Source organism: Microchirus variegatus (genome assembly GCF_963457635.1).
Source record: "Microchirus variegatus genome assembly, chromosome: 16".
In the NCBI taxonomy this organism is placed as follows: Eukaryota; Metazoa; Chordata; class Actinopteri; order Pleuronectiformes; family Soleidae; genus Microchirus; species Microchirus variegatus.
Window position 1 is genome coordinate 17,847,464 of NC_139817.1, and position 22,954 is coordinate 17,870,417.

Below are 22,954 nucleotides of genomic sequence, written 5' to 3' on the forward strand. Positions count from 1 at the left end.
CTGGATCTTTTCCTTCATGGTTTTATTCCATGCCTCCTTCAAAACCAATTCTTTGATTGCGAATTCCTGGAAATGAATTATGAATGCTCTCGGGGGCTTGTCGGGAGCGGACCTCAGAAGTCCAGATCTGTGTGCGCGCTGTATATTTAATTCCATGTCAGCCGGGATCGGTAACTTGCTCCAGATGAGCACTTCAACAAACTCCGGTGCCGAGTCTTCTCCCTCTTCTCCTTCTGCCACTCCGAAGATGCGGATGTTATTGCACCTGGAGCGTGACTCTAAATAGTTTAAGTTATGTCGCAGCGCCTCTTGCTGTTTCGAGTATGTCCAGTTTACCGTTCATTTCCTCTCCGAGGTTAGTGAATTCTTGTTGCAAAGTGTTGTTATCGCCTCTTAGGTCGTTTTTGAGGTCGTTGATTGCCTGAAGTATGTCTGCAGGCGCCATGATGGCCTGGTCGGCTTTACCGCTGCTTTCTCTGGCAGTCGTCGTGTTCTTTTGCTTTGCGGGTTCTTTTTCGTTGGCTTTTTGGCTTCTGAGTGATCTTCCCCAATCCATCTATCTTTTTTTTCAAGCAATACTGAATTTAAAGTTGGCTTGGGTTTGAATTACAATTTGTCTGGCAGAGCGATCTCACTGTGCGTCTAACTACCCCATGCGTCAAACCGGAAGTCCCACATGGGATGTATTTTAAAGACTGTAATGTGTTTGGGCCTTGTTATGAATGCTTTTAAATAAATAACGTCCCAAACCTTGATGTATTTTTCCAGATGGTTCCACGGACACTTGTCGGGCAGAGAGGCAGAGAAGCTGCTGACAGAGAAAGGGAAGAATGGCAGCTTCCTGGTGAGAGAGAGTCAGAGTCATCCTGGAGACTTTGTCTTGTCTGTTCGTACAGGAGACGATAAGACAGACAGCAGTGACAACAAACCCAAAGTAACTCATGTCATGATCCGGTGCCAGGTAAGAAGCAAGACATCAACTGTGTCTGCAGAGGTATAGGGATTCCAACTGATACAGCTTTTAAGATGTGCTGTTGTGTACCTAAATCAACCCATGCTTGTATTGCCATTAATTTTTAGGATGGTAGGCCACACACTAGCCACACTGGGGCAGTATTATGCTGTCATAGTTTGGTTTAATGCAGGCATGTCCAAAGTCCGGCCCGGGGGCCAATCACGGCCCTCAGTCAGATTTTGTACGGCCCGCAGCTTTAGTTATATGCTGTATTATTTATGGCCTGGGAGGGACTGGGGCAGAAAATCTCAATCACATGTTATCTTATTATGTTATTATTATGATATCTGACTCCAGATGTGAAAGAAATGCAGAATTGTTTCATTTGTTCACTCCTGCATGGCTTAGAATTGGTTACTTCTCCAAATCTAAGATGATAATTGGGGACCAAGGACAATAAAATTATTATAAAACAGTGCTTTTGTGTGTACATTTTACTGTTAAAAAAGTGTTAAAGGGACCATTGGCCCCCGGAAATCTTTACATTATCAAATTTGGCCCTCGTTAGAACAAGTTTAGACACCCCTGGTTTAATGTAAACAAAGAAAACTGTTTTTCTGTTTACATACACACATTAATTCCTGTCACAATATACATGCCGTCCGTCTATAAACCAATAAACACTTTGTTCTTCTATCCCGTGTTCAATCATTATTCACTATTGCTATGAAGTAACGGCGACACATTGTTAGATTCATGTATATGTCATTGATCTGCTAAGTTCCACATCACAAAGGCAAAGTGTTGCTGTGACAGCTGAGCAATCAGGATGAGAGGATATATTTTTACAAGTAGTGATGATTCCTTAAATTGAAAATAATTCCACCTTCTGTTAAACTTAATGTCACTTCTTAGTAATTAGGGATGGACATTTCAAGTAAAACAGGCTAGTCAACAATTGCTGGTGTAGCGCTGCTCTCCTGTGTATGCAAACAATACCTCAACATCATCCATCATTACTTGTTATAAGAAGGCAACATGGCAGTTGCAGAGTAAAGCAGTAAAGAAAAGCCCCAGCTCCTCCTGAGTTCATGCGAAACTGTCACTGCTGATCTTTGCTGATCCATTTACAGCTGTGCAGCAGTATTCAAAATACCAAATTCAATTGAAATACATGGTAGTTAAAATACTGTTACTGTGCACAACATGTAAAATAAAATAATGGCTCAATCAGCTTTCAACAATTTTACAAATTTGTCTGTATTGACTGAATTTCACACCTTTGAATGTGAATGTTTTCTTTGTTAAGTTTTATTGTGCATATGGATGTCTTGGTTGTCACATGAAAGGAAACCTATATGTGTCCTCTGTGGCTTTTTCTCAGCATGACCTTAAGTACGATGTGGGTGGAGGCGAGAAGTTTGACTCCCTCACTGACTTGGTAGAGCACTACAAAAAGAACCCTATGGTGGAAACTCTGGGTACTGTGCTTCAGCTAAAACAGGTGCATCCACTTCTATTTTTGTAGATTCAAAACAAATCACTGTCTTTAAAAATGTATGTAAATCTTTCTCAGTGTATATATATATGGCAATTGTTCCACACTATAATCTTCTGTCCTGTACTCTCCTCTGCAGCCCCTGAACACGACTCGCATTAATGCAGCAGAAATTGAAAGTCGAGTTCGGGAGCTGAGCAAACTTGCAGAGGCCACAGATAAAGTCAAACAGGGCTTCTGGGAGGAATTTGAGGTGAGTAATTATGCTTTATACTTTTGAAATTGATTAAAAATACTGAGGGAGAATGTATACTCGAGGCTCCTTTCTAGACACAGAAATAGTAACACAGTCGCCCACCTTCACGATTAGATCACAACGACTGCCAATGAATACATGAATACTACACTGTTTAGTAAGTGTTTTGCCTCATCGTAAAGAAATTGGACTATGCATCAAGTATTTTCTGAAACTAATCTAAATGAGAAGGCGGTAGATAATGGATGGATGGATGGTAACAGATTTAGAAAAGAAAGGATGAATCATTTGACCTAAATGTCACTCCAGCTTCCACACTTTCTTTTTCTCTCTTTTTCTTTTTCATTCAGACCTTGCAGCAACAAGAGTGTAAGCTGCTCTACAGTCGCAAAGAGGGCCAGAGAGCTGAGAACAAAAACAAGAACAGATACAAGAATATTCTGCCATGTGAGCAACACTCACTGCTCTTTCACTCTCACTAGAACAGACGAGGGATCTGTATTAAAAGGTGTTTGACTCCATTTTTGTTGTTGCTTGTGCTCGCAGTCGACCACACACGTGTGGTGCTAAATGATGGGGACATGAACGAGCCAGGCTCAGACTACATTAACGCAAATATCATCATGGTAGTATCTGCTGTCATGGTAAACTCACTTCATCCTCTCTTCTCTCTCACACACAATTTTTTTCTGTTCATAATTATATGCTAATGTCGTGTATGTACAATTGCTTTCATCATATTAATCCTGTAGTTTGATAATACTGTATTTGTGATCAGACTGTTAATGCCCTTGTGTTGACTCTAAGCTGGATTGTATTTTCCTGTAATATATATACTAATATATACTCATCTAACTGTCATGTATATGTGTATCTCTATCTGTGCACCTGCAGCCTGAGCTTGACCCAAAGTGTAACAGTACCAAGGTGAAGAAGAGCTACATTGCCACTCAGGGCTGCTTGCAGAACACCATCAGTGACTTCTGGAGGATGGTGTTTCAGGAAAATTCTCGAGTAATTGTCATGACCACCAAAGAGGTGGAGAGAGGAAAGGTGAGCAAAATTATTTTATTATATATTATTACAGGTTCCCCTGAAAAGCCAAGATGCTGGTCAAAGGTCAAGTGTGTAAAAAAATGGTGACATCTAGTGCTGGGCGACATGACTAAAAAATTACATCGTCGTATTTTTCATAATTTCAATAGTTTCACAGTATACAACTGTACTGTGTGTGTGTGTTGTGTGTGTCAAGAGAAGGAGAGGGGTGCAGTAGTGTGTCTCTGCGAATGTAAATGATGCACAGCTCTGAAGCTCTGAAGCTGATTTAAAATTTCTATCTGTCCGCCATTCATGATTTTGACCAGTTTCAGACCGATACTGACCGATACTGATTCCCATCCCTAGTAACCACATACATTGTTGTTTCTCACAGACGTGTTTAAAAATGGTCATTGTTGCAAATCCTACCACACTTACTATAGCTAAGCCCTTTGCAGGTGTGGTGCAGCAGTGAAATAAAAAAATCATATCATAAAAATCAATAAAATTTTTCAGTCCAAATCGGTATGCTGCCCAGCACTACTGACATCTAATTGTGAAACCATTAAGGATGTTAATGGTTGTTCATTCTTTGTTTGAGTAGTAAGATTCCACTTCAAAATGCCTGAAGCACACTTTGTCTGGTTTGCCCTTTTGGGATGCTGTTGAAACTAGATTTAAAAGATTATTCGGACCAATATTACTTATTATTTTAAATGTTGGCATCAGCGTATTATTAAATATTAATTGGACAATTATTACACCTTACACATCAGAAACTTGATAAATGCACCAGCTGGATGTGTCATCACAATGAGATGACTGAAACCTTTCAATCAGAGCACAGATTGAAAATGATGTGCAACTTATGAAGTTTTGTCAAGGAACAGTTTTTTTTTTTAAAGTGTTCACCAACAGTGTAAATCAGACTGTTAGGATGTGTTTACTAGATTTCATTGACAGTGGGAAGAAATGTGACAAAGTGTATGTTTTTGTGTGTCAAAAGAGTAAATGTGTGAAGTACTGGCCAGATGTGTCGGCTCTGAAGGAGTATGGTGCCATGCGTGTTCGCAATGTCAGAGAGACGGCAGCACACGACTACATCTTAAGAGAGCTCAAACTGTCTAAAGTTGGACAGGTAAGTTTGTGTGGGTTTGTGTAGAGAAACAAAGTGGATATTCGTAGTCGGAGGCGGGTCCAGAAAAATTGTCATGGAGTGGCCAGGCTGGGGCACACAACAAGATAAGGGTGGCATATTGAAACATCAAAATGTGCCGTGTGCAGGTTTCAATGGAATAAAAGGCACAACCCCAATGAGAATCTAGAGCTGTTTATTTAAATCAACCAAGTATTGCTTAATCCCAAAAAATTCTAAATTAACAATGCAAAAATTTGGATCTTCCTCATTAATCAAATATATCAACCTTATGAATTATATATTTACCTCATACACAAGAATATAAATATTACCTGAATTTTTAAGAACTTTTTTCTTTTACAAAGTGCAAACTCAAAAAAAACACAAAGTCCATGAAAGGTGACACTGGCAAAGGTTAATGTGAGCCAAAAATTAAAATGTCTCTTGGATATGTTGTTTACTACAACACATCCAAAGAGTCACATTTTCATTTTTACGTAACCAAACACCCACACCACCCATCCCAGAGACCCTTACATCATTATATTACAGTTTTTCTCCATTGGTTTGGCTCATTTCTTGAAACAGAAATTACATTCTCAAAACAACATGGACAAATCTCCAAACCACTTCGCAATTGTCCACAACAGAATTGCATTTCTCATTCATTTATCAAATTGCAATTGTCTTAGACATCTTTGCAAATGATTTAGTACAGGTAGCACACAGTTAGCACAGTTAGCCTTCATTTAGCACAGTTTCCAAGTGAATAGATCTTGTTGATCTAAACTGATTATCGAAGTCTGAGTCTAATGGTTGTTCACTGCAAAACATGTCAGCATCATTTCATTGTGTAAGTCATCACTTGCACAATAGTCTGTTCAATTGTCAAAATTAGTCAAGATACATAATACCATGAATATCATATATGAATGTCTTGGAACATTTGATAAATATATCATAATTGACACATATTGTTTGATTGGTCATCTGAGATGTGTGAAACTCCTCCTTTGTTGGCAAAGTTCTATTTTCACCTGACCTTGACCTCAATTACACAGAAGCTCCTAATTTTCTTGGACCACCTTCTTTCTGATTTGATCCCTGAAAATGAGAGGACTGGTAGGGCCTCACCTACCAAAGTTAAGATTAAGATTCCCTTATTAGTCCCGCAGTGGGGAAATTAAAAGTATGCACTTGTGTGGGACAATGTGAATTTCCTGGCCAGCTCATCAGGGCCTGGTTCACTATTCATCCAAGGATGATCATGGTGTTCCTACCACCTTACTCACCTTTCCTCAATAGTATTGGAGAGTTTTTCTCCGCTTGGCGATAGAAAGTGTATGAGCATCAGGCTCAAAATCAGAGGTCCCTGCTCCATGCAATGGACGCTGCATGTAATGATATTACAGGAGATCAGTGCAGGGGATGGTTGTGAGATGCACAGTGTTTCTTCCCTCACTGCATCACAATGGAGAATATACACTGTGATGTGGATGAGAATCTGTGGCCAGCCAGACAGTAGCGTGTGGACGGCTAGGAGGGTGTGGATGATGGCCAGGAGGTCGAGGGTGAGGACAGAAATGTCCTCAATAAATGTTAGCTTTGAATCTCCGGCTTTATTTTGTTTGTGTGTTTATATGACAGTATATTGTATATATACTATATATTTTTTCCGCTGATGTATGGAAGTTAGTTTATATCTGTGAATAAAAATGGTTACAATTTCCTTGGCAGTATGAGTGCAATGTGTGATGTCAAACATTGGATGGTACATAAATCATAAAAAATCAGTATTCTAAAAAACTAGTACAGTAGCCATTGAAGGACTGGGCTAAGACTGAGAGGTGAACATGAGGGATATTTCAATGGTCCTCTGACGTAGTGACAAAACATCTAAACATTTTGACTTGCAGTGCTTACACAATGCCAAAAGGGACAATGGATTTTGGGGGCACCGACTATTTATATGAGAAAGAAATTTGGTTTTGACACATGACTGAACTGATTCGGGAGATATATGAGCTTCTGCAGGTGAACCATGGTGTTGTGCTGAACCATCCAGTTTATTTTGTCAAAAGCACCAAGAGTGTGGAGAACGTCCGGTCTGGTTCGAGAAATGAGCCAAACCAATTGAGAAGGATCTCTTGCATTTTGGTGACACTGACTATTTATATGAGAAGGAATTTAGTTTTGAAGCATGAGTGAACAGTTTTGAGAAAGATATGAGCTTTTGCAAGTGAACTATGGTGTTGTGCTGAACTGTAAGACTGTTGTGCCAAACGATCTTAGAGTTTTGAGAATGTAATTTCTGTTTCAAGAAATGAGCCAAACCAATGGAGACAAACTGTAACAGGTAATGTACCCAGATTGGTTTTCGATAACAGTGCGTACTCGCAGAAAGAAAAAAAAATCTTTCGCATTTGCATCTTTAGCATTTTTTGCTTGTGTTATTCGCCACAGTAACTTTATTTATTTTCTTATTTCTTCATCAACAACTAATATCACTGCAGTGCATTGGTAATTGGGTGCTTCATATCAAATGCTAAAAACACCAGTGTTTTTACTTATCCAGTTAAGTAATGCAAATGTCGTGTAACTGCAAAACTGGGTCTGATGTCCTTTCCTCAATCAATGGCTGTAGGAAAACCAGCGAAAAATGCTGGAGTATGGATAGAACTCTTCCGTCACTGAAAATGTCTGCTGCACAACATATGCTACGGGATAACATCATAACATGGTGCATTCTCTTGCACTCGGACATTGAATATAATGTTATTCAGCATTACTAATTTAAATTTGATATTCTAAATCAATGCAGTTTTGTATAAGCTCCAGTGATATTTTCCCTGTAAACATGTCTTACACCAAAGCTAATAGTATATTTTTTGAGACTCGATCATTTAATCAGTGACAATGACACTGTGTGTGTCTCTGTGTGCGTGTGTTTTCAGGGAAACACAGAACGTACAGTTTGGCAGTATCACTTCAGGGCCTGGCCGGACCACGGCGTCCCCACCGATCCAGGTGGTGTACTCGACTTCTTAGAGGAAGTCAACCTGAAGCAGGAGAGCATACTGGACGCTGGGCCTATAGCGGTACACTGCAGGTAACACAAGACAAAAAAACTTAAATGAAGCCATAAATCCTGACTGGCATTCTGACGAGAGGAGACATGTTAAATTTAAAACTTTATCTAATGGTCCACAGTGCAGGAATTGGGCGGACAGGAACGTTTATAGTGATTGACATCCTGATAGATGTGATCAGAGAAAAAGGTGAGTTAAACATTTACTCATAGTGTAAATATAGTTTTGACTGTTTGATAGTCAAGTGTGTTTTTTTTTTTTTTGTCACTTAAATTTTTATTGAAATTTTTTTCCAACATTAAAAACAAATACATCCAAACTGAACATATTGCCCGGGAAGTGCACGTTATCCATCCAGTCCTGTAAAATGGTGTATCTGTATGTATTTCAATTATTACTCCAGTCCAGTGTCAGCGTTTAAAGTCCTGTATTTGTTCCATTTCTCCCATTTCCTGTCCAGTTGTGCTCCCTGTAGCCTAAATATATGTGTCAATTTTTCCATCAAAAATATATCTTCCACAATTGTTATCCATTGATCTTTCGTTGGTGGCGTTTCCTTTCCCCATTTCCAAGTGATGGCTTTCTTGCCTGCCACCAGCAGTATTTTGATCAGGTAACCATCATTAGTAATATCAATCTCTTCTGTGAATTTACATAAATAAAGCACTAGACCGGTCTTAGGAATTCCATATCCTAATATTTGCTGTAGTTCCCTACATAGCATTTCCCAGAATAGTCATTTTTTGGCATTTCCAAAATATGTGACAGTGGTCTACATTCAAAGATCCACACCCTCGCCAACATTTCTGATGTCTGTGCAACTGCTTACTCTTCATTTTCGGTGTAATAAAAAAACGGATCAGATTCTTCCATGCAAACTCCCTCCAAATTCGTGAATTAGTGGAGGAGTGATGAATCTCCCACATTTTGTGCCACTCCTCATCTGTAATTTCTACATTGAGATCTGCCTCCCATTTCACCTTAATATATTTAGTTGTATGTTTGTTGTTAGTACTCAATCCTTGTTATAATGATGAGACTATTCTTATGCTACTGTCCTGATATGCTTTAGTTATGATTCGGATGACATCATTCACTCCCCCAGAAGAGTCCAACTTGATCTCCTTTTTATAGTAGTCCCTTACTTGAAAATATCTAAACATTTCGTGAGAATCCAATTCATATCTTCTTCTGAGATTTTCAAAACTCACCAGCTCCCCTTTGTTCTCTAGGACACACCAAGCAGTTATTCCTTTTTCTGCCCATCTTGTAAATCTTTGATCATATTTTGCTGGGTAAAACTTGCTGTCGTAGGCTACCCATTTTAATATTTTAACATCACTCTGGATCTTGTACTTTTTCAGTACTTTAAACCACAGATCTAATGTGTGTACTGTTATTGGATTCATATTAATCTTAAGTTCCTTATGTAACTGATTATCCCCGACCATATTTTGAATTGGTATTTGGTTTACTTCTTTTACTATATCTTTCCATTTTGCTCTAAATTCCAACTTACACCAACAGTATATAGGTCTCAGTTGAGCAGCGTAAAAATACTCCATCAGTTTCGGAAGCCCCATACCACCTCTATCTTTGGGGAGCTGGAGAGTTTTATATCTGACTCTGGGTTTTTACCACACCAGACAAATTTAGAGATCATTCTATCCCAATCTATGAATTGGCTTCGAGGGACATCTATTGGCAGGGATTGGAACACATATAAAAATCTGGGTAGTATATTCATTTTAACTATATCAATTATTCAATTTTAATCCAGTGGTAAGGTAGACCATCTTATTATATCATTCTGTATTTCTTGTTTCAAATGTTTGTAATTAGCACTTTACAGATCAGAAAGATTTTTAGCGAACACCCAAATAATTAATTGCTTTTAAGTTCCAGTTCAATTTGTATGTTTCCTGGATCTCCCTCGATGGGATATAGTTGAGTGCTAAAATCTGAGTTTTAGATACAGTAATTCTATATCCTGAGAAATATCCATACAGTTCCAGTAGCTTCATCAAATTAGGGAGCGTTGTGTTCGGTTGTTCGAGGAAAGCTATTATGTTATCAGTAAAAATCCCAATTTTATGCTCCTCACCCTTAACTGTGACACCTTTAATCTCTTTATTTTGCCGAATTGCTTGAGCTAAAGGCTCTATAAATATCGCGAAGAGAGTCGGCGACAAACAGCATCCTTGTCTGGTCGATCTCTGTAACATTATTTTGTAGGTTAATTTTCCATTAATTTTAATTCTAGCTGAAGGTTTCTGATACAGTGTTTTAATCAGTTCTACAGATTTATTATTGAAACCAAATCGTTCTAGTACTTGATAAAGAAAATTCCTATTAACACAGTCGAATGCCTTTTCGGCATCGATACTAACCAGTACAGTGCTTTGCTTCCCTTTTTGTGTTTGGCCAATTATTCGTAAAGTTCTCCGGATATTGTCTTGTGTTTGGCGACCTAATATGAACCCTGTTTGATCTTTGTCTATTAATTCTGCAATAAATGCATTTATTCTTTTGGAGATGATGGATGTATATATTTTATAATCTATATTTAATATTGAAATCGGTCTATAGCTTTCACCTATCCTTATCTTTGCCCGGTTTTAAAATGACTGAAATAATTGCTTCTCTCCACGTTAGTGGTGCTTTATTTTCGTTCAGAGTCCAGTTAAAGGAGGCCTGGAGTGCTGGTATCAATTCTTCCTTGAAAACCTTATACCATTCTGCAGGGTAGCCATCGCTCCCTGGAGATTTATTATTTTTCAATGAATTAATCGCCTTTAATTAATTTCTTCTCTTGTAATGTCTGCTGTTAATCTTTCATTTTGTCTAGAGCCAATTGATAGTAAATCTAGTTGTTCTAAAAAAACTCGCATTTCCTCTGCATTTGCAGCAGGTGGCTGTGTATATAGTTTTTCATAGAACCCCTGAAATATCCTCTCTATTCCCTCTGGTTCGTGTATTAGTTCATTGGTATGTGGATTTCTAATTTTTTGTATCGTATTCACAGCTTGCTGTTTGAGTAATATTATTACTTCACTATTGTGCGTAAGTGCATTCCCCGGCAACTCAAACATTACATGAACTTGAACATTGAACAATTTATGAACATTGTGTGACTTCCACACGTGGATCCTTCTTCTTCTCCCCCTAGTCCCTGTAGGGCTCTATGAAATCCGTTTTATTTTTTTCCAAATTCCGTTTTTTCCGTTTTAATTTTTTAGAATTTCCGTTTTTTCCGCTTTAATTTTTTTTTTTTTTTCTGTTTTTTTTTAACCTTTTATACTTACTTTACCACCATAGAATGTGTGCTTTTTGTGTCAGTGAATAAAATGTCCACTGAAATGCAACTTTCTTCTTGAATCCACTGACTTCACTTAAGTTAAATCCTAATTAAGTAAATGCCAGTGAATCTTAAAACAAGCCATGCAATGCTGGTCACATTTAAAAGTAAAATAATTAACATAAATAAAAAAGTGATAGTGCCCCCTCATCTGGTGCAGACAGATTTCTGCGCACTGCCCCTGCGCGGTACTGTTCTCCCTCTCCTGCGCCGTCTGCTTCTCCATATCCGACTGGATCATTTCTCTACACGCAATATTACCCCTACAACTCTGGATCAATCGGCACCTGGACAAGGGGACGCTCGCCGGTTACATGCGGGCGCAACGCACTTGTTCCGCGGTTTAGAAAAATCTTTGGTGTATAAAAAAAGTGTATATAAAGTAAATAAACAAGCAACACGCACTGGGGGAGACCCTGACCGGGTGAGTGTTTGTGAGGAGATGCACGGGTGGTGCCACGAATGAGCGTTCCCCGGAACATTTCTCCAGACAAGCGTTCCTTCTCCTCACGATGACAGCATTTCAGTCACATTATGTCAATTTCCGCGATATTCCGCGTTTAACATTAGATTCCATTTTTATTGGCCAATTCCGCGATTCCGTCCGCGATTCCGTTAACACGGAAATCATAGGGCCCTATCCCTGTTGGCGGGTGGATGGGAAATCCTCTCCTGTGAGGGCCCATCCCTAGACCAAGAGCAGCATTTTATGACCAGCATAGTCTAGACAAGTCCAACCTTTGTATTCCTCGTCCTGTCGGTAATATTCTTTCCTGAACTGTAGATCTGAAGCCCTTTTGTATTAACTAACTCAACTAACCTAATTTTACTGTCTCGTTAGTTCCACGTGAATTGAACTGGGTCAGTGTCATTTAAAGCCTTGTTACCTTTTTACACAGACATGATGTTAAATATCAGGTCTCTTCTCGCAACTTTTCCTTTGCACGATGTGCCGGCGTATCCTGCTTCGGTTTGCAGTCTCCTACTCGCTGCCATCCCGGAGCACCTCGGGTCATCTCCTCAGCTCGCCCCGCGTCCACATCTTGTACATCCACGGTTAATCCCCTTGCTCTCATGTCCTGCGCTGCATCCCTCGCGTTGTCATAGCTCTTAACACGGCTGTTCCAGTAGATTTTCATTTTCGTGTATGGGGTCTGAAAACGTATCCCCTTTTCTTTCAGTGCTCTCTTGACGCCCAGATAATGTTTTGCGCTTTTGAACAATTTCGATGGGGTAATCGTGGTCCAATTGGATTTTCTTGTTCCCCACCTGTATCCCCTTCTTCTTCCAGACTTTCTGTAGGACCATCTCCTTGGTTTCAAACTTAAGGAAGTTGACCACGACTGCTCTCGGAGCACCGCCCGGACCCGGTTTTCGTGTGAGAGCTCTGTGAGCACGTTGAATTTGTAAATTGGTTCCTTCGGGGAGTTCCAGCTCTTTCATAAGAAGGTCTAAATAGTCTGTAGTGGAGTGTCGTCCTGTCCTCAGGCAGTCCAAAAATCCTGACATTATTTTGCCGGGACCTCGCTTCTAGGTCCGTTAATTTATCCTGAATCTGGCGTGTCTGTTTGGTTAGTTTCAATAGAAGGCCGCTTGCCTCCGTGTTATACTCCTCCAACTCCGCTATGCGGGCCTGTGCCTCGGTTATGCTCGTCTTCTGCTCCTTAAGTTCTCTGTGATTTTCTGTAAGCTTCCGCTCTATGTCTTGTCTTAAGGTGGCGATTTCTTGTTTCATTTCACTTTTGAGTTCGTCTTTAAATGTTGTCAGCTCGTTATGGAGTTCTTGCTTGAGGTCTCGTATACGTTGCTGATGCTGGCGAATCCAGCTTTCAGCGTGGACCATTTTCTCTGACGATTCACTTTCAGGTTCACTTTCGTCGGAGACCTCTTCTTTTGTAGGCTGTTGTCGAGTTTTCTTGGAGGTATTAATGTTTCTCCGGCTTCGGCGACCACTCATCCCAAAGTTAATGATGGTTTTATGTCGAGTTACTTAAATTGAGTGGTTTATTATTACCGACTTGGGCAAGCTAAAAGCTATGCTGTCTACCCGTCCGCCTTCTTGCAGGAAGTCGATTGTCAAGTGTGTTTAGTACAGTATTACAAAAAACAACAAACACTAAACCTGGTTAATGATAATATTATTACTACAAATCTATGAGTAATTGTCAAATAATACCCAGCGGATGTCCACTGGCATTTTTGCTTGAAATGACCATCCTCCTTTTTGTGTTCCAGAATGCGCTTGAAAACCATCTCCCTGGTTTGAGCCAAGTTTCGCTTTTGCGCAAAGAGACTTTGCGCAAAAGCTGTTCCACCGTGTACTCACATCTTGTTGGAATCTTGTGGTGTTCCAAACCGATCTTGGACAGACTCTAAGCGGGTATAGACTGGCGCGTGCTGGCCGTAGTTTTTGCCAGAACGCGCCAGTCTATACCCGCACGTTATCATCGTTATCATCGTAAACATCGTTTCGGGGGTTACCGGGGGAAAAAAAGGGCGTCTTTAGGGCATCCTGCCTAAAAGTAGGGCGTCTAATTTCTTATTATTTTCCGGACAGGGCGTCCCGCTGGCTAAAAGCCTGGTTTTCATACATTTTTCAGTAAATTCAAATAATTATATTATTTTATGTTTTGGCTTATCAAACCCCTAAGATACCAGGTGATGCAGCTGTCCAAGCAAGTGAGCAGACTAAGAAAACTATTAAAATTTTTATTTTAATAATGATAAACTCAAAATAAAATACTCTGGCATTATTTTATGTTTGAATTCTTTTGAATAATGTTTTTTGCCTAATATCAATAGTTTTATAGCTGTAAACTAAATGTTGCATCGGCCAGAGGAACCTTGGGACTAAGCTAAAAGGTTTGTAGATCTCTGTCAAATACTGATAAAAATAACTACTTTCAACTATATGTAGGTTGGTACACTTTCCATGTCAGGTGGTCCAACCAATGTAAAACTAGAAAAAAATTATTTTATCATAAAACTCTTTATTTAAAAAAAGAAAAGAAAAAAAAAAGTGTTCTGTGTGACCTTCATCACAAGGGTAGAAAATAATGCTTGCATCCAAACAGAAGCTGTTTAATTTGAGTTTAGTTGCAATTGTCAGGTGGCACAAATGTAACTATGTAATGCTATTCAAGGCTCTAAGGTTATCCATGACACTTCTAGAATGTTTATTAGTTTTGAATGGAAAGATATTACACACTTTAAATCATTTTGGATGATAATTTGTACATTTTAGATGCCACTATCACTATCAAAATAAGCATGATACAGGTTAAGTATTAACAATGATCCAGCTGACAACTGTGCTTTGATTACGAACTACGCATGCTCCATGGACTTAGTCGTAACATCTAGCACATATAGTTTCACCTGCTGGAAAGTTCTACAACAGTTATTATTATTATTAGAGGGTTTCCCCCAGTGCATTATAAGCCTGGTGGGCCGCCAGGGTTTACTTCCACCAGGCTAAGAGTTGTTGTTGTTTATTTATTTTAAATAAAACAATTTTTATACACCACAGATTTTTCTAAACCAGGGATCAAGGCCGCTGTGCCCCCAAGTAATTGGCGAGCGATCCCTTGTCCATGTGCTGATTGAAACTCAAGTCACATCAAATACGTCATTATTACACCCGTCATTGTTATATTGTTCTTGTCAATAAAGATGTTATATTTACACAGTGAGTACACTGTGGAACAGCACCTATTAAATGCTGGAACGTCTCTTTGCGCTCAAGCGAAACTTGGCTGCATACGGAGCAGATTATGAACTCTCCGCGACATTGACTTCACACCAGAGAACATTCTCTCTCTCTGAGCAGTTGACTTAAGAGATCAGCTCATCTGATGCATCCGTTATTCCATTAATTGCAGCATTAAAGCCTCTTCTTCTGAGAACATGGAGTGAAAACAATGAAAAGTGAGCTCAGCTCTTTAAGACTCTGTCACCACGTTTTATCTACCCAGATCCCCTGCACTTCATTGCGACTGTACTCGATCCTCATCATAAAGATGTAATGTTATGTGAATTGTTTTTGATGGGTTAGGGTTAGGTTTAACTGATGTCTAAAACACATGTTACTATTTGAAATGAAAATGAATTTTTTCAGCATATTTCATGTCATAACTAATGTGGTCAGGTGGTGCAACCAATATTTGTCAAGTGGTGCAACCAATTTAAACCAATAAATGATACGTCAAAGTGACCAAATGGTTTATGTACTTTTGTGTGATTATTTTCCTGTCTTTAAATGTAAAATTGGATGTTAAGGATGCTTAAATAATTATTAGGAATGTATATATTTTTATAAATAGTTGGTTGTGCTACCTGATATTTTCTTGTTGTGAAGTTAAAAAACATACTGTTAAAAAATTTGTTAAAACAGTTAGAATAGTTATTAAATATATAAGAAATGTTCAAACATTGTTCTGGACTCAAAAATATGCATTACATCTATGTTGAAAATACTTTTTAAAAATACCTTTTTAGAAGCTTTATTTGTCATTGACCCAAATACAGACATTTACCATTTTTGTTCATGGAAGCCTCTATTTACTTGTATTATTTTTATTTATATTTGTGTATTTTATATCTACTTGTGATATGATGTGTCGGTGTATGTTGTAATGTGTGTAAATGTTGTTTTCCTGCCTCAGGGGTTGACTGTGATATTGATGTGCCAAAGACCATCCAGATGGTTCGTTCACAGCGCTCTGGGATGGTGCAGACTGAGGCACAATACAGATTCATCTACATGGCTGTACAGCATTACATAGAAACACTGCAGAGACGCATAGAGGAAGAACAGGTGTGGTGCAGAAAACCCTCCACTTTTTTGTTTAACTGTTTTTCTTTCTCTGCCCCTCTGTCTAACCTCCCCCTGTTCTTCCCTCTGCAGAAAAGTAAGATTAAAGGGCGTGAGTACACAAACATTAAGTACTCCATGTCTGACCTGACTGGAGGAGAGCAGAGCCCTTTGCCTCCGTGCACTCCTATTCCTACTCCCACCTGCACAGAGTAAGTAAAGCTGTTTTTAAAAGGCTGCTAAAAGGAAATTAATTTGCTTTTTAGGCCTAATTAAGAAAGAATGCAGTTGAGTTGCGTTTACTCATTGTAATGAAAGAGAAGGTTAGTGAAGAGAGTCTAAAAGAACAGCCAATTTACATTTATATGGTGGAGTTGAAATTTTTCCCATTCACTTTGAATAGAGCAGTGTCGAATGTTAGCTTACTGCATTGTGGGTCTGTTGCTTCTCTTTGCTTGTTGCGTGAGGCAGAAGTTGTTCGGCAGACATCATATCGCCACCCTTTTAGCAACATTACAGCTCGCAGCACAATAGCCATTTTATATATAATACATTTAACAAAAAAAACACATAAATACCAAAAGCCAAAATAAGACCATGTTGTCATCCAAACTGCGGCTTTTGGGATGTGTGATTGTTACTATTAACTGTGTATGCGTTTCCAGGATGAGGGAGGACAGCTCCAGAGTGTATGAGAATGTGGGCCTGATGCAGCAGCAAAAGAGCTACAGATGAGATTCACCTTTGACCCATTGCTCAGTTACAGGTAAATATGGTTGTATACATTTTTGAACAAAAAGTAACGTGTAAATATTTAAATTGTCATCATCCTCTCTCTCTTTCCTCATTTGCTGTCCTACCTGTAAAAACACATTTGCCCGTTATGATTTACCATTAAAATGGAAGTAAAGACCACTCTAATAAGGCAATCAGAGATGGCAGACTTCACTTTATTTATGCAACAAGCAGACGTAGCCACTAAAAACCCACTCCGTGGGAAATAATATAAAGGTAGTCTTGGTTAAAGCTGTGTTAACCCATTAAGGCCTGAAGCGCCTGGAAGAAATGTCTCTAAAACCTGAGCTTCAATGCCGAATAAATGACTGATTTCTCAGCCTCTGTAGCAGATATAGGAACACAATTCAAAAAGTATTTGAGAGCTTACACCTGTGGCTTTCCTGTGAAATTTAGTTCATTTAGATACAAAAATGTAAAATTAAAGTGAATAACTATTTTCAATTAAAAAAACAGTAAGAAAATAAACTAATATCAACTTGATTTAGTCCTGATGGAGTGTGAAGAACAAGAACAGCATGTTCACATGTGACGGTGATGGATCTTACAGCACTGCGGCATCTGCAGGTAAATCCACTGTTACCCCTGGTGCGCAGTTGTAAACACTCTGTCGATTACAGTGGTATTTATCGTCATTATCGCCGGCCTCGTCGTCTTCAAACATAATTATGTCTTAACCATAAATCCCGGTCGATTTGTTCAGCGCATTGAAAGTTATCAGCGATGACGTCATCGATGACAAAACTCCTCAAAATCACTGTCTTCAGAAATCTCTCCGCTGTCAAAGTCCTCCATGTTCGCTCGAAGTAATTTCAAAACAGTGTCGCGAGGAACCATATACCCCCCATGAAAATTGACGTATCAGCTTCACTGCCGTCTATGGTAGAATTTGCAATGACATGTCAGTAGGAAACCTCCCTAAAGGGGCCCCACCTCACTTTAACCTGTGTGAAGTTATCGTTCTGCAAGTTGTAAAATGAAGAGGATTATTTACAGTGTAATGCATACCTTATTTTACTCAGTCTATATATGTTTCAGTTATTTACAGTATTTTATTGTTCTATATATTTATATTGTTTAATAATGTTGGTTCTGTACAATGTAATGTATTTTTTTTTTACTAAGTTTATATAGTTTTTTAAAAGCTATTTATAGTATTTTATTGTTCTTTACATTTATATTTTCACATACTTTTTAATTACAAGGTTTTTCCATGTTATTACATTCATTTCGGAAAAAAATAATATTTTGAACTCATAAATTTTTCATTGGTGTCAGATTATTTGTAACACAATGGTGATGAACACTGGTTGGAAGGAAGGGCCCCCTGGCAATTTTTGCTTAGGGCCCCTGCAGACTCTAGAATCGCCTCTGATTAAATATAATATAAAAATGTTTATTTATTTCATAAGAATCACGCATGTAAGCTGTATTTATTGCCATGATTCGTTCTACATGTGTAAGAAGTGACTATTTCCTGGTGCTGCTAATGAAAGTTGTGGAATGGCTACTAACACTAAAAATAATGGAATGTGTATTTTATTTTATAGTTCACTAGTAGAAAGAAAGGCAAAATTTTAAATCTGAAGTAGTAAAAAGAGGAAGTCAGTGGCTCTTATTTTTAAAGCCAGGTTGAGAGGAAAAACTTGGCTGTTGACTACTGTGTATGAAGAAAAAGTCCAGACAACTTGTCAAATAATAAAACTTAAGTCAATGTAAAATGTGTATTTTATTTTGTAAGAATAACTACAAAATTAAAAGTACATTATGTAATAAATCTAAAGCAACTGGCCATAAAATCCTCCTAATATGTCACAGAGACTCAGGAATAATGTTGTTGTGATTCAACTTGTAATTGGTCAGAAAATATTAAAACAAATGATTAATTATTTTTAATAATTAATTTTGTTATTAATTTTCTTTAAAAGCCTCACACGGGGCACCATTGTGTTGTGATTCAACTTCTGGCAATAATTTGATTGATAAAAATAAAAGTAATAAACATTAATTCATTTGTTTTAATAATTAATTAACTTTAAATCAGGGCACCACCCTGAAATCAGGGAAAAGACAATCAATCTATGCCTTTCAAAATTAGTCTAAATAATTACTGTAATTGACTATATCAAAGATATCCCAATTTACCAGTAATGAAGGTATGAATCCGAGCACTGACTCTCGCAACCACCGTTTGTCACAACATTCATATACAAAAGACACAGACCATTCCTTTAAGTGAACAAAAGTAAAAATTTATTAAATCAAATAACAATAATCAATTAAATAATTTGATTCACCAACATTAAATATCCAAGGCTAATGGAATGATCTAAGTCAATGAACATTAAAGCATAAATGATAATTTGGTACTTTGAATCAATAAATCCTACTTGCTAAAGCTAAAATCACACAAACTATGTACAACATAAACACCTGTGTGTGTGTGTGTGTGGGGGGGGGGGGTGTGTGTGTGTGTGTGTGTGTGAGAACAGGAAGAGATAAGATAAGAGAAGGGAGTGACGCGGTTGATGGTCACTCCCCCTTTTGAGACCAACATGGTGGAGCGTGCACAGTAGCTGTGACTGTAACGCACGCCTCCACCAAAGATGGCGCCAAAACACATTAACATCAGGCTGCTGATCTTAGACCGAACATGCAACAGCATGGCTGTAGGAGCGCGTGTTCGACTCAAGATGGCGCCTGTGAGACCTTTCATTTATGAATGAAAGAGAGAGAGTTAGTGAATGAGCGAGAGAGAAAGCGGGACTACACGATTGATCTTGCGTGCAGACACAGAGGGTGGTTCGAGCCCAGCGTGTTCTGTGACTGAAAAACATGATCGCGTGTAAGTTGATGGCCGTGAAAATCCTGCATCCGAAACGAATCCTGCATACAGGCCTTAGTCAGAGAACAATAGATTTCAGCCATACTGTTAGGGCCCAACAATGTTCATATAACAAACTGAACTCACCAACCGCAAATTTATGTTTATGTTTTGGCATGAGGAGCCACCTACCGCCGTCTACCAATCAGTGCAGTCAGTAGAGTCTCAGCTGCTGAGGGACCAACCTAAAAGACCTCGGTTGGAATGTCAAAAACACCAGGATAACGTTGGCAAAGCGAGGGTCTAGCTTTTGAGCTTTTGAATGGTGAAGACAGTTTAAAGCTGAGAGGAATTTCAAAACGGATGCAGAATTGGCTTCTCTTCTCCTAGACAAGTAAGTTAAGCTTGGCTAACTAAGTTAGCATCATAGCTCGACTGTCGAGTTTTGTTTTGAACTGTTCCCTCAGTTTTGGATGCTGCCATCTTGTAGCACCGTAGAGGGTATGGCAGCCGCCCCGGCTAGTGTCGGATAGGTCGTAGGATCGATGCCGAACAGCGTCAACATTATTTACCTTATTGTATAAAGCATTTGTAAGCTTGGGATGTATAAAATATTACTATAAATAAATATTTTGGGTGCGTGTTGTGGTAATTTTCCCCGCATGCCACGATGTCTCACTCCAAGGTTTTTCTCAAAATTTGGCAGCCCTGCTATAACATTGTAAAAGGGGAGGCAGTCCTGTCAAATATCATGTATAAAGTTATTGCATCTGATATATCCATCTCTAGTCAACAGCTAATGTTACCATAAATGATTATACATCTTGATCTTTACTGAGAGAACAGAATTGTGTGTCAGAGCCACTCATTTATGATAAAACGGTCGCTCCTCGTTCGTTGCTGACGGAGGATATGCCAACCGCTCTGGCAACCTCGACTCTGGAAGGGAGGGGTGGAGTGGGAGGCAGATACGGCTCACCGCAGTGTTTTGATTTTGAGTGTAGTTTTTGGCCAGATTGTTACAGATGGCGCCTTTAAATTTATGTTATATTTAAAGGCGCCATCTGTAACAATCTGGCCAAAAACTGTGTGAGAGTAAAACGTAAAATGTGTATTTTAAATAATGACAGATATTATATAGCCACTAAAATAAAATTTAAAACAATGTATTATATATATATATATATATATATATATATATATAAATATATATAAAAATATATAAAAGAATACTTCTAAGAACATAATATTTTATTTAAAATCCCTGAACCTGCAGTATTGTTTCGACAGGAAGTAGTCACACTTCACACATTCGCAGAACAAAGCAGGTTTTCTGGCAATGACAAACGACAACATTGCTGACAGCGTGACAATTTTAACAGTCCAGTACGTAACATTTAGCAGAATTTTGTTCAACATACTACTCATGAGTATGTTATTGTAAATGTACCAGTTTTTAATTAAACAGACACAAACAGTCTGCAAGCATCACTGCTGACAGTAACGATTGCCCATTACACCAGCATCACGCAGTCAATTCTGTGGCGGGAAGGAGGAAGACTCGGTCTGTTCACTTCCCCACAAATTCAGCCAAACGCCAAGAAATAGCAAAAGCTGTTCAGAGCCAAATATTTGAAGAGATTAGCAGAGTTGCTATTTCATATACAGTTCAAGGAAAGCCACTAAAAGCAGTGTATGTACATGTACAGTGTATTGTGAAAAATGTATCCATACTGGAAGTATTTTTATTTGGTATGAAACCATAAACAATGTGATTTTTTTTATTTACATGTAATGTCACTACTGGCATTTTATTATAAATGTATTTTGCTGTTTATGTTGTGAAAACTGGTTTAAGTATTTCTGAGTCCTCATGTCTGAATAGAACCTGTTATGGTAACACTTTATAACAAAAGTTATAGTTTGTAAAAGTGTGTAAAAGTACACACTATTAGCATTAGTGAAGTATTAATATATGTTGAATTCATCATGTATAGTGCATGGATACTGTGAGTCAGTATGTAGTTTGTAAACACAGTTATAAATGTTTTACTCATCCCATCAGCTGAGGAACAGCTGTACTCAAACAGCCAATCAGCATCCACCTCCAACAAACCAGCTCTTAGATTGACTTACAAGGGACTGCTCTCTGGTCGGCGGCCACGGCTGCGACTGCCGTACCTGGCAGCCCACGCCGGGCAGAACAACCACCTGTGGTTCAGCATACATCTTCTCTTTCTAATCTAACCTCATGGTCTTCTTCTGACACTGATAGAGAGAATAACAGCGGGAGCCGAGTGGTTAATTAGGTGGACTTGTGTCGGATAGGTCGTAGGATCTGAGGATCGCTCAGTACATGCCAACACCTGAGTAAAACACATTATTAATTACATATTTATTACTGCTTAACTAATGCTAATAGTGTGTACTTATTATAAAGTGTTACCCATGTTATTTTTGTACAAAATTCTTACTCTACAAAGTTATTCTTCTGTGCAAAAAAATTAAAACTGATCCGAAAACTGTGAGCAGTTATAAAACCTGTTATATGTTACAGTCTTGCACACTGGCTGTACACTGGAAGTAAAAGTACACCTGAGGTATTATTTAAAAAAAAATACAAATGACATTCATTGTTTTTTCTTATGTCTCCTCCAGGATCTTGATACAGTTTATTGGCCACACACCATGACGCCTGAGCCTTGACCGTAAGGACATGGAACAGAGGAAACACACACACACACACACACATGAGAGAGACTAGACTCCGGGTTCTCCTGTTCTCACTCATCTTCCATGAACATTTGCCCTCTAGTTTGAATTGTAAAGCACTGTGATGATCAGAGGAGCCTCTGAGAAGCCTCTGAGAAGCCTAACACACTAAATCCCCTTCTAAACCACAGTCTTGTAGATCTCACTTCAACAAGGGCTGCACACAGTGATGCTCTCCTCAGACGGAGAGAAAGCAACTCATCTTTGCTGACCTCTTTATATTTTCTGTTCTTTATTTTTTAATTAACCAAAGGAAAGTGTTGATTGTGTTACTTGTCAATGGAGACGAGGAGTGTATAAAAGGCCTGTATTCCACCCACAAATCATTTTCTTCACATTTCTCAGCCAATTAAAAGTCTGTTTTTACCCGATAAGCCTTTAAAGCCAGTGGGATATGAGACAAAGCTGGGGAAAAGAT

At 38.6% G+C, this 22,954-nt stretch overlaps 1 protein-coding gene across 1 annotated transcript in view; it reads left to right on the forward strand.

The window, feature by feature from the left end:
• ptpn11a (protein tyrosine phosphatase non-receptor type 11a) overlaps positions 1-22,954 on the forward strand; it is a 52,001-nt gene extending 29,047 nt beyond the window's left edge. The window contains exons 4-16 of the mRNA XM_083903249.1: positions 769-961; positions 2,340-2,459; positions 2,593-2,706; positions 3,060-3,156; positions 3,256-3,353; positions 3,604-3,762; positions 4,754-4,885; positions 7,840-7,994; positions 8,096-8,163; positions 15,997-16,148; positions 16,239-16,357; positions 16,811-16,911; positions 22,423-22,954. Coding sequence (XP_083759375.1) covers positions 769-961; positions 2,340-2,459; positions 2,593-2,706; positions 3,060-3,156; positions 3,256-3,353; positions 3,604-3,762; positions 4,754-4,885; positions 7,840-7,994; positions 8,096-8,163; positions 15,997-16,148; positions 16,239-16,357; positions 16,811-16,880 — 1,477 coding nt within the window. The 3' untranslated portion in view covers positions 16,881-16,911; positions 22,423-22,954. The remainder of the gene's footprint in view (positions 1-768; positions 962-2,339; positions 2,460-2,592; positions 2,707-3,059; positions 3,157-3,255; positions 3,354-3,603; positions 3,763-4,753; positions 4,886-7,839; positions 7,995-8,095; positions 8,164-15,996; positions 16,149-16,238; positions 16,358-16,810; positions 16,912-22,422) is intronic.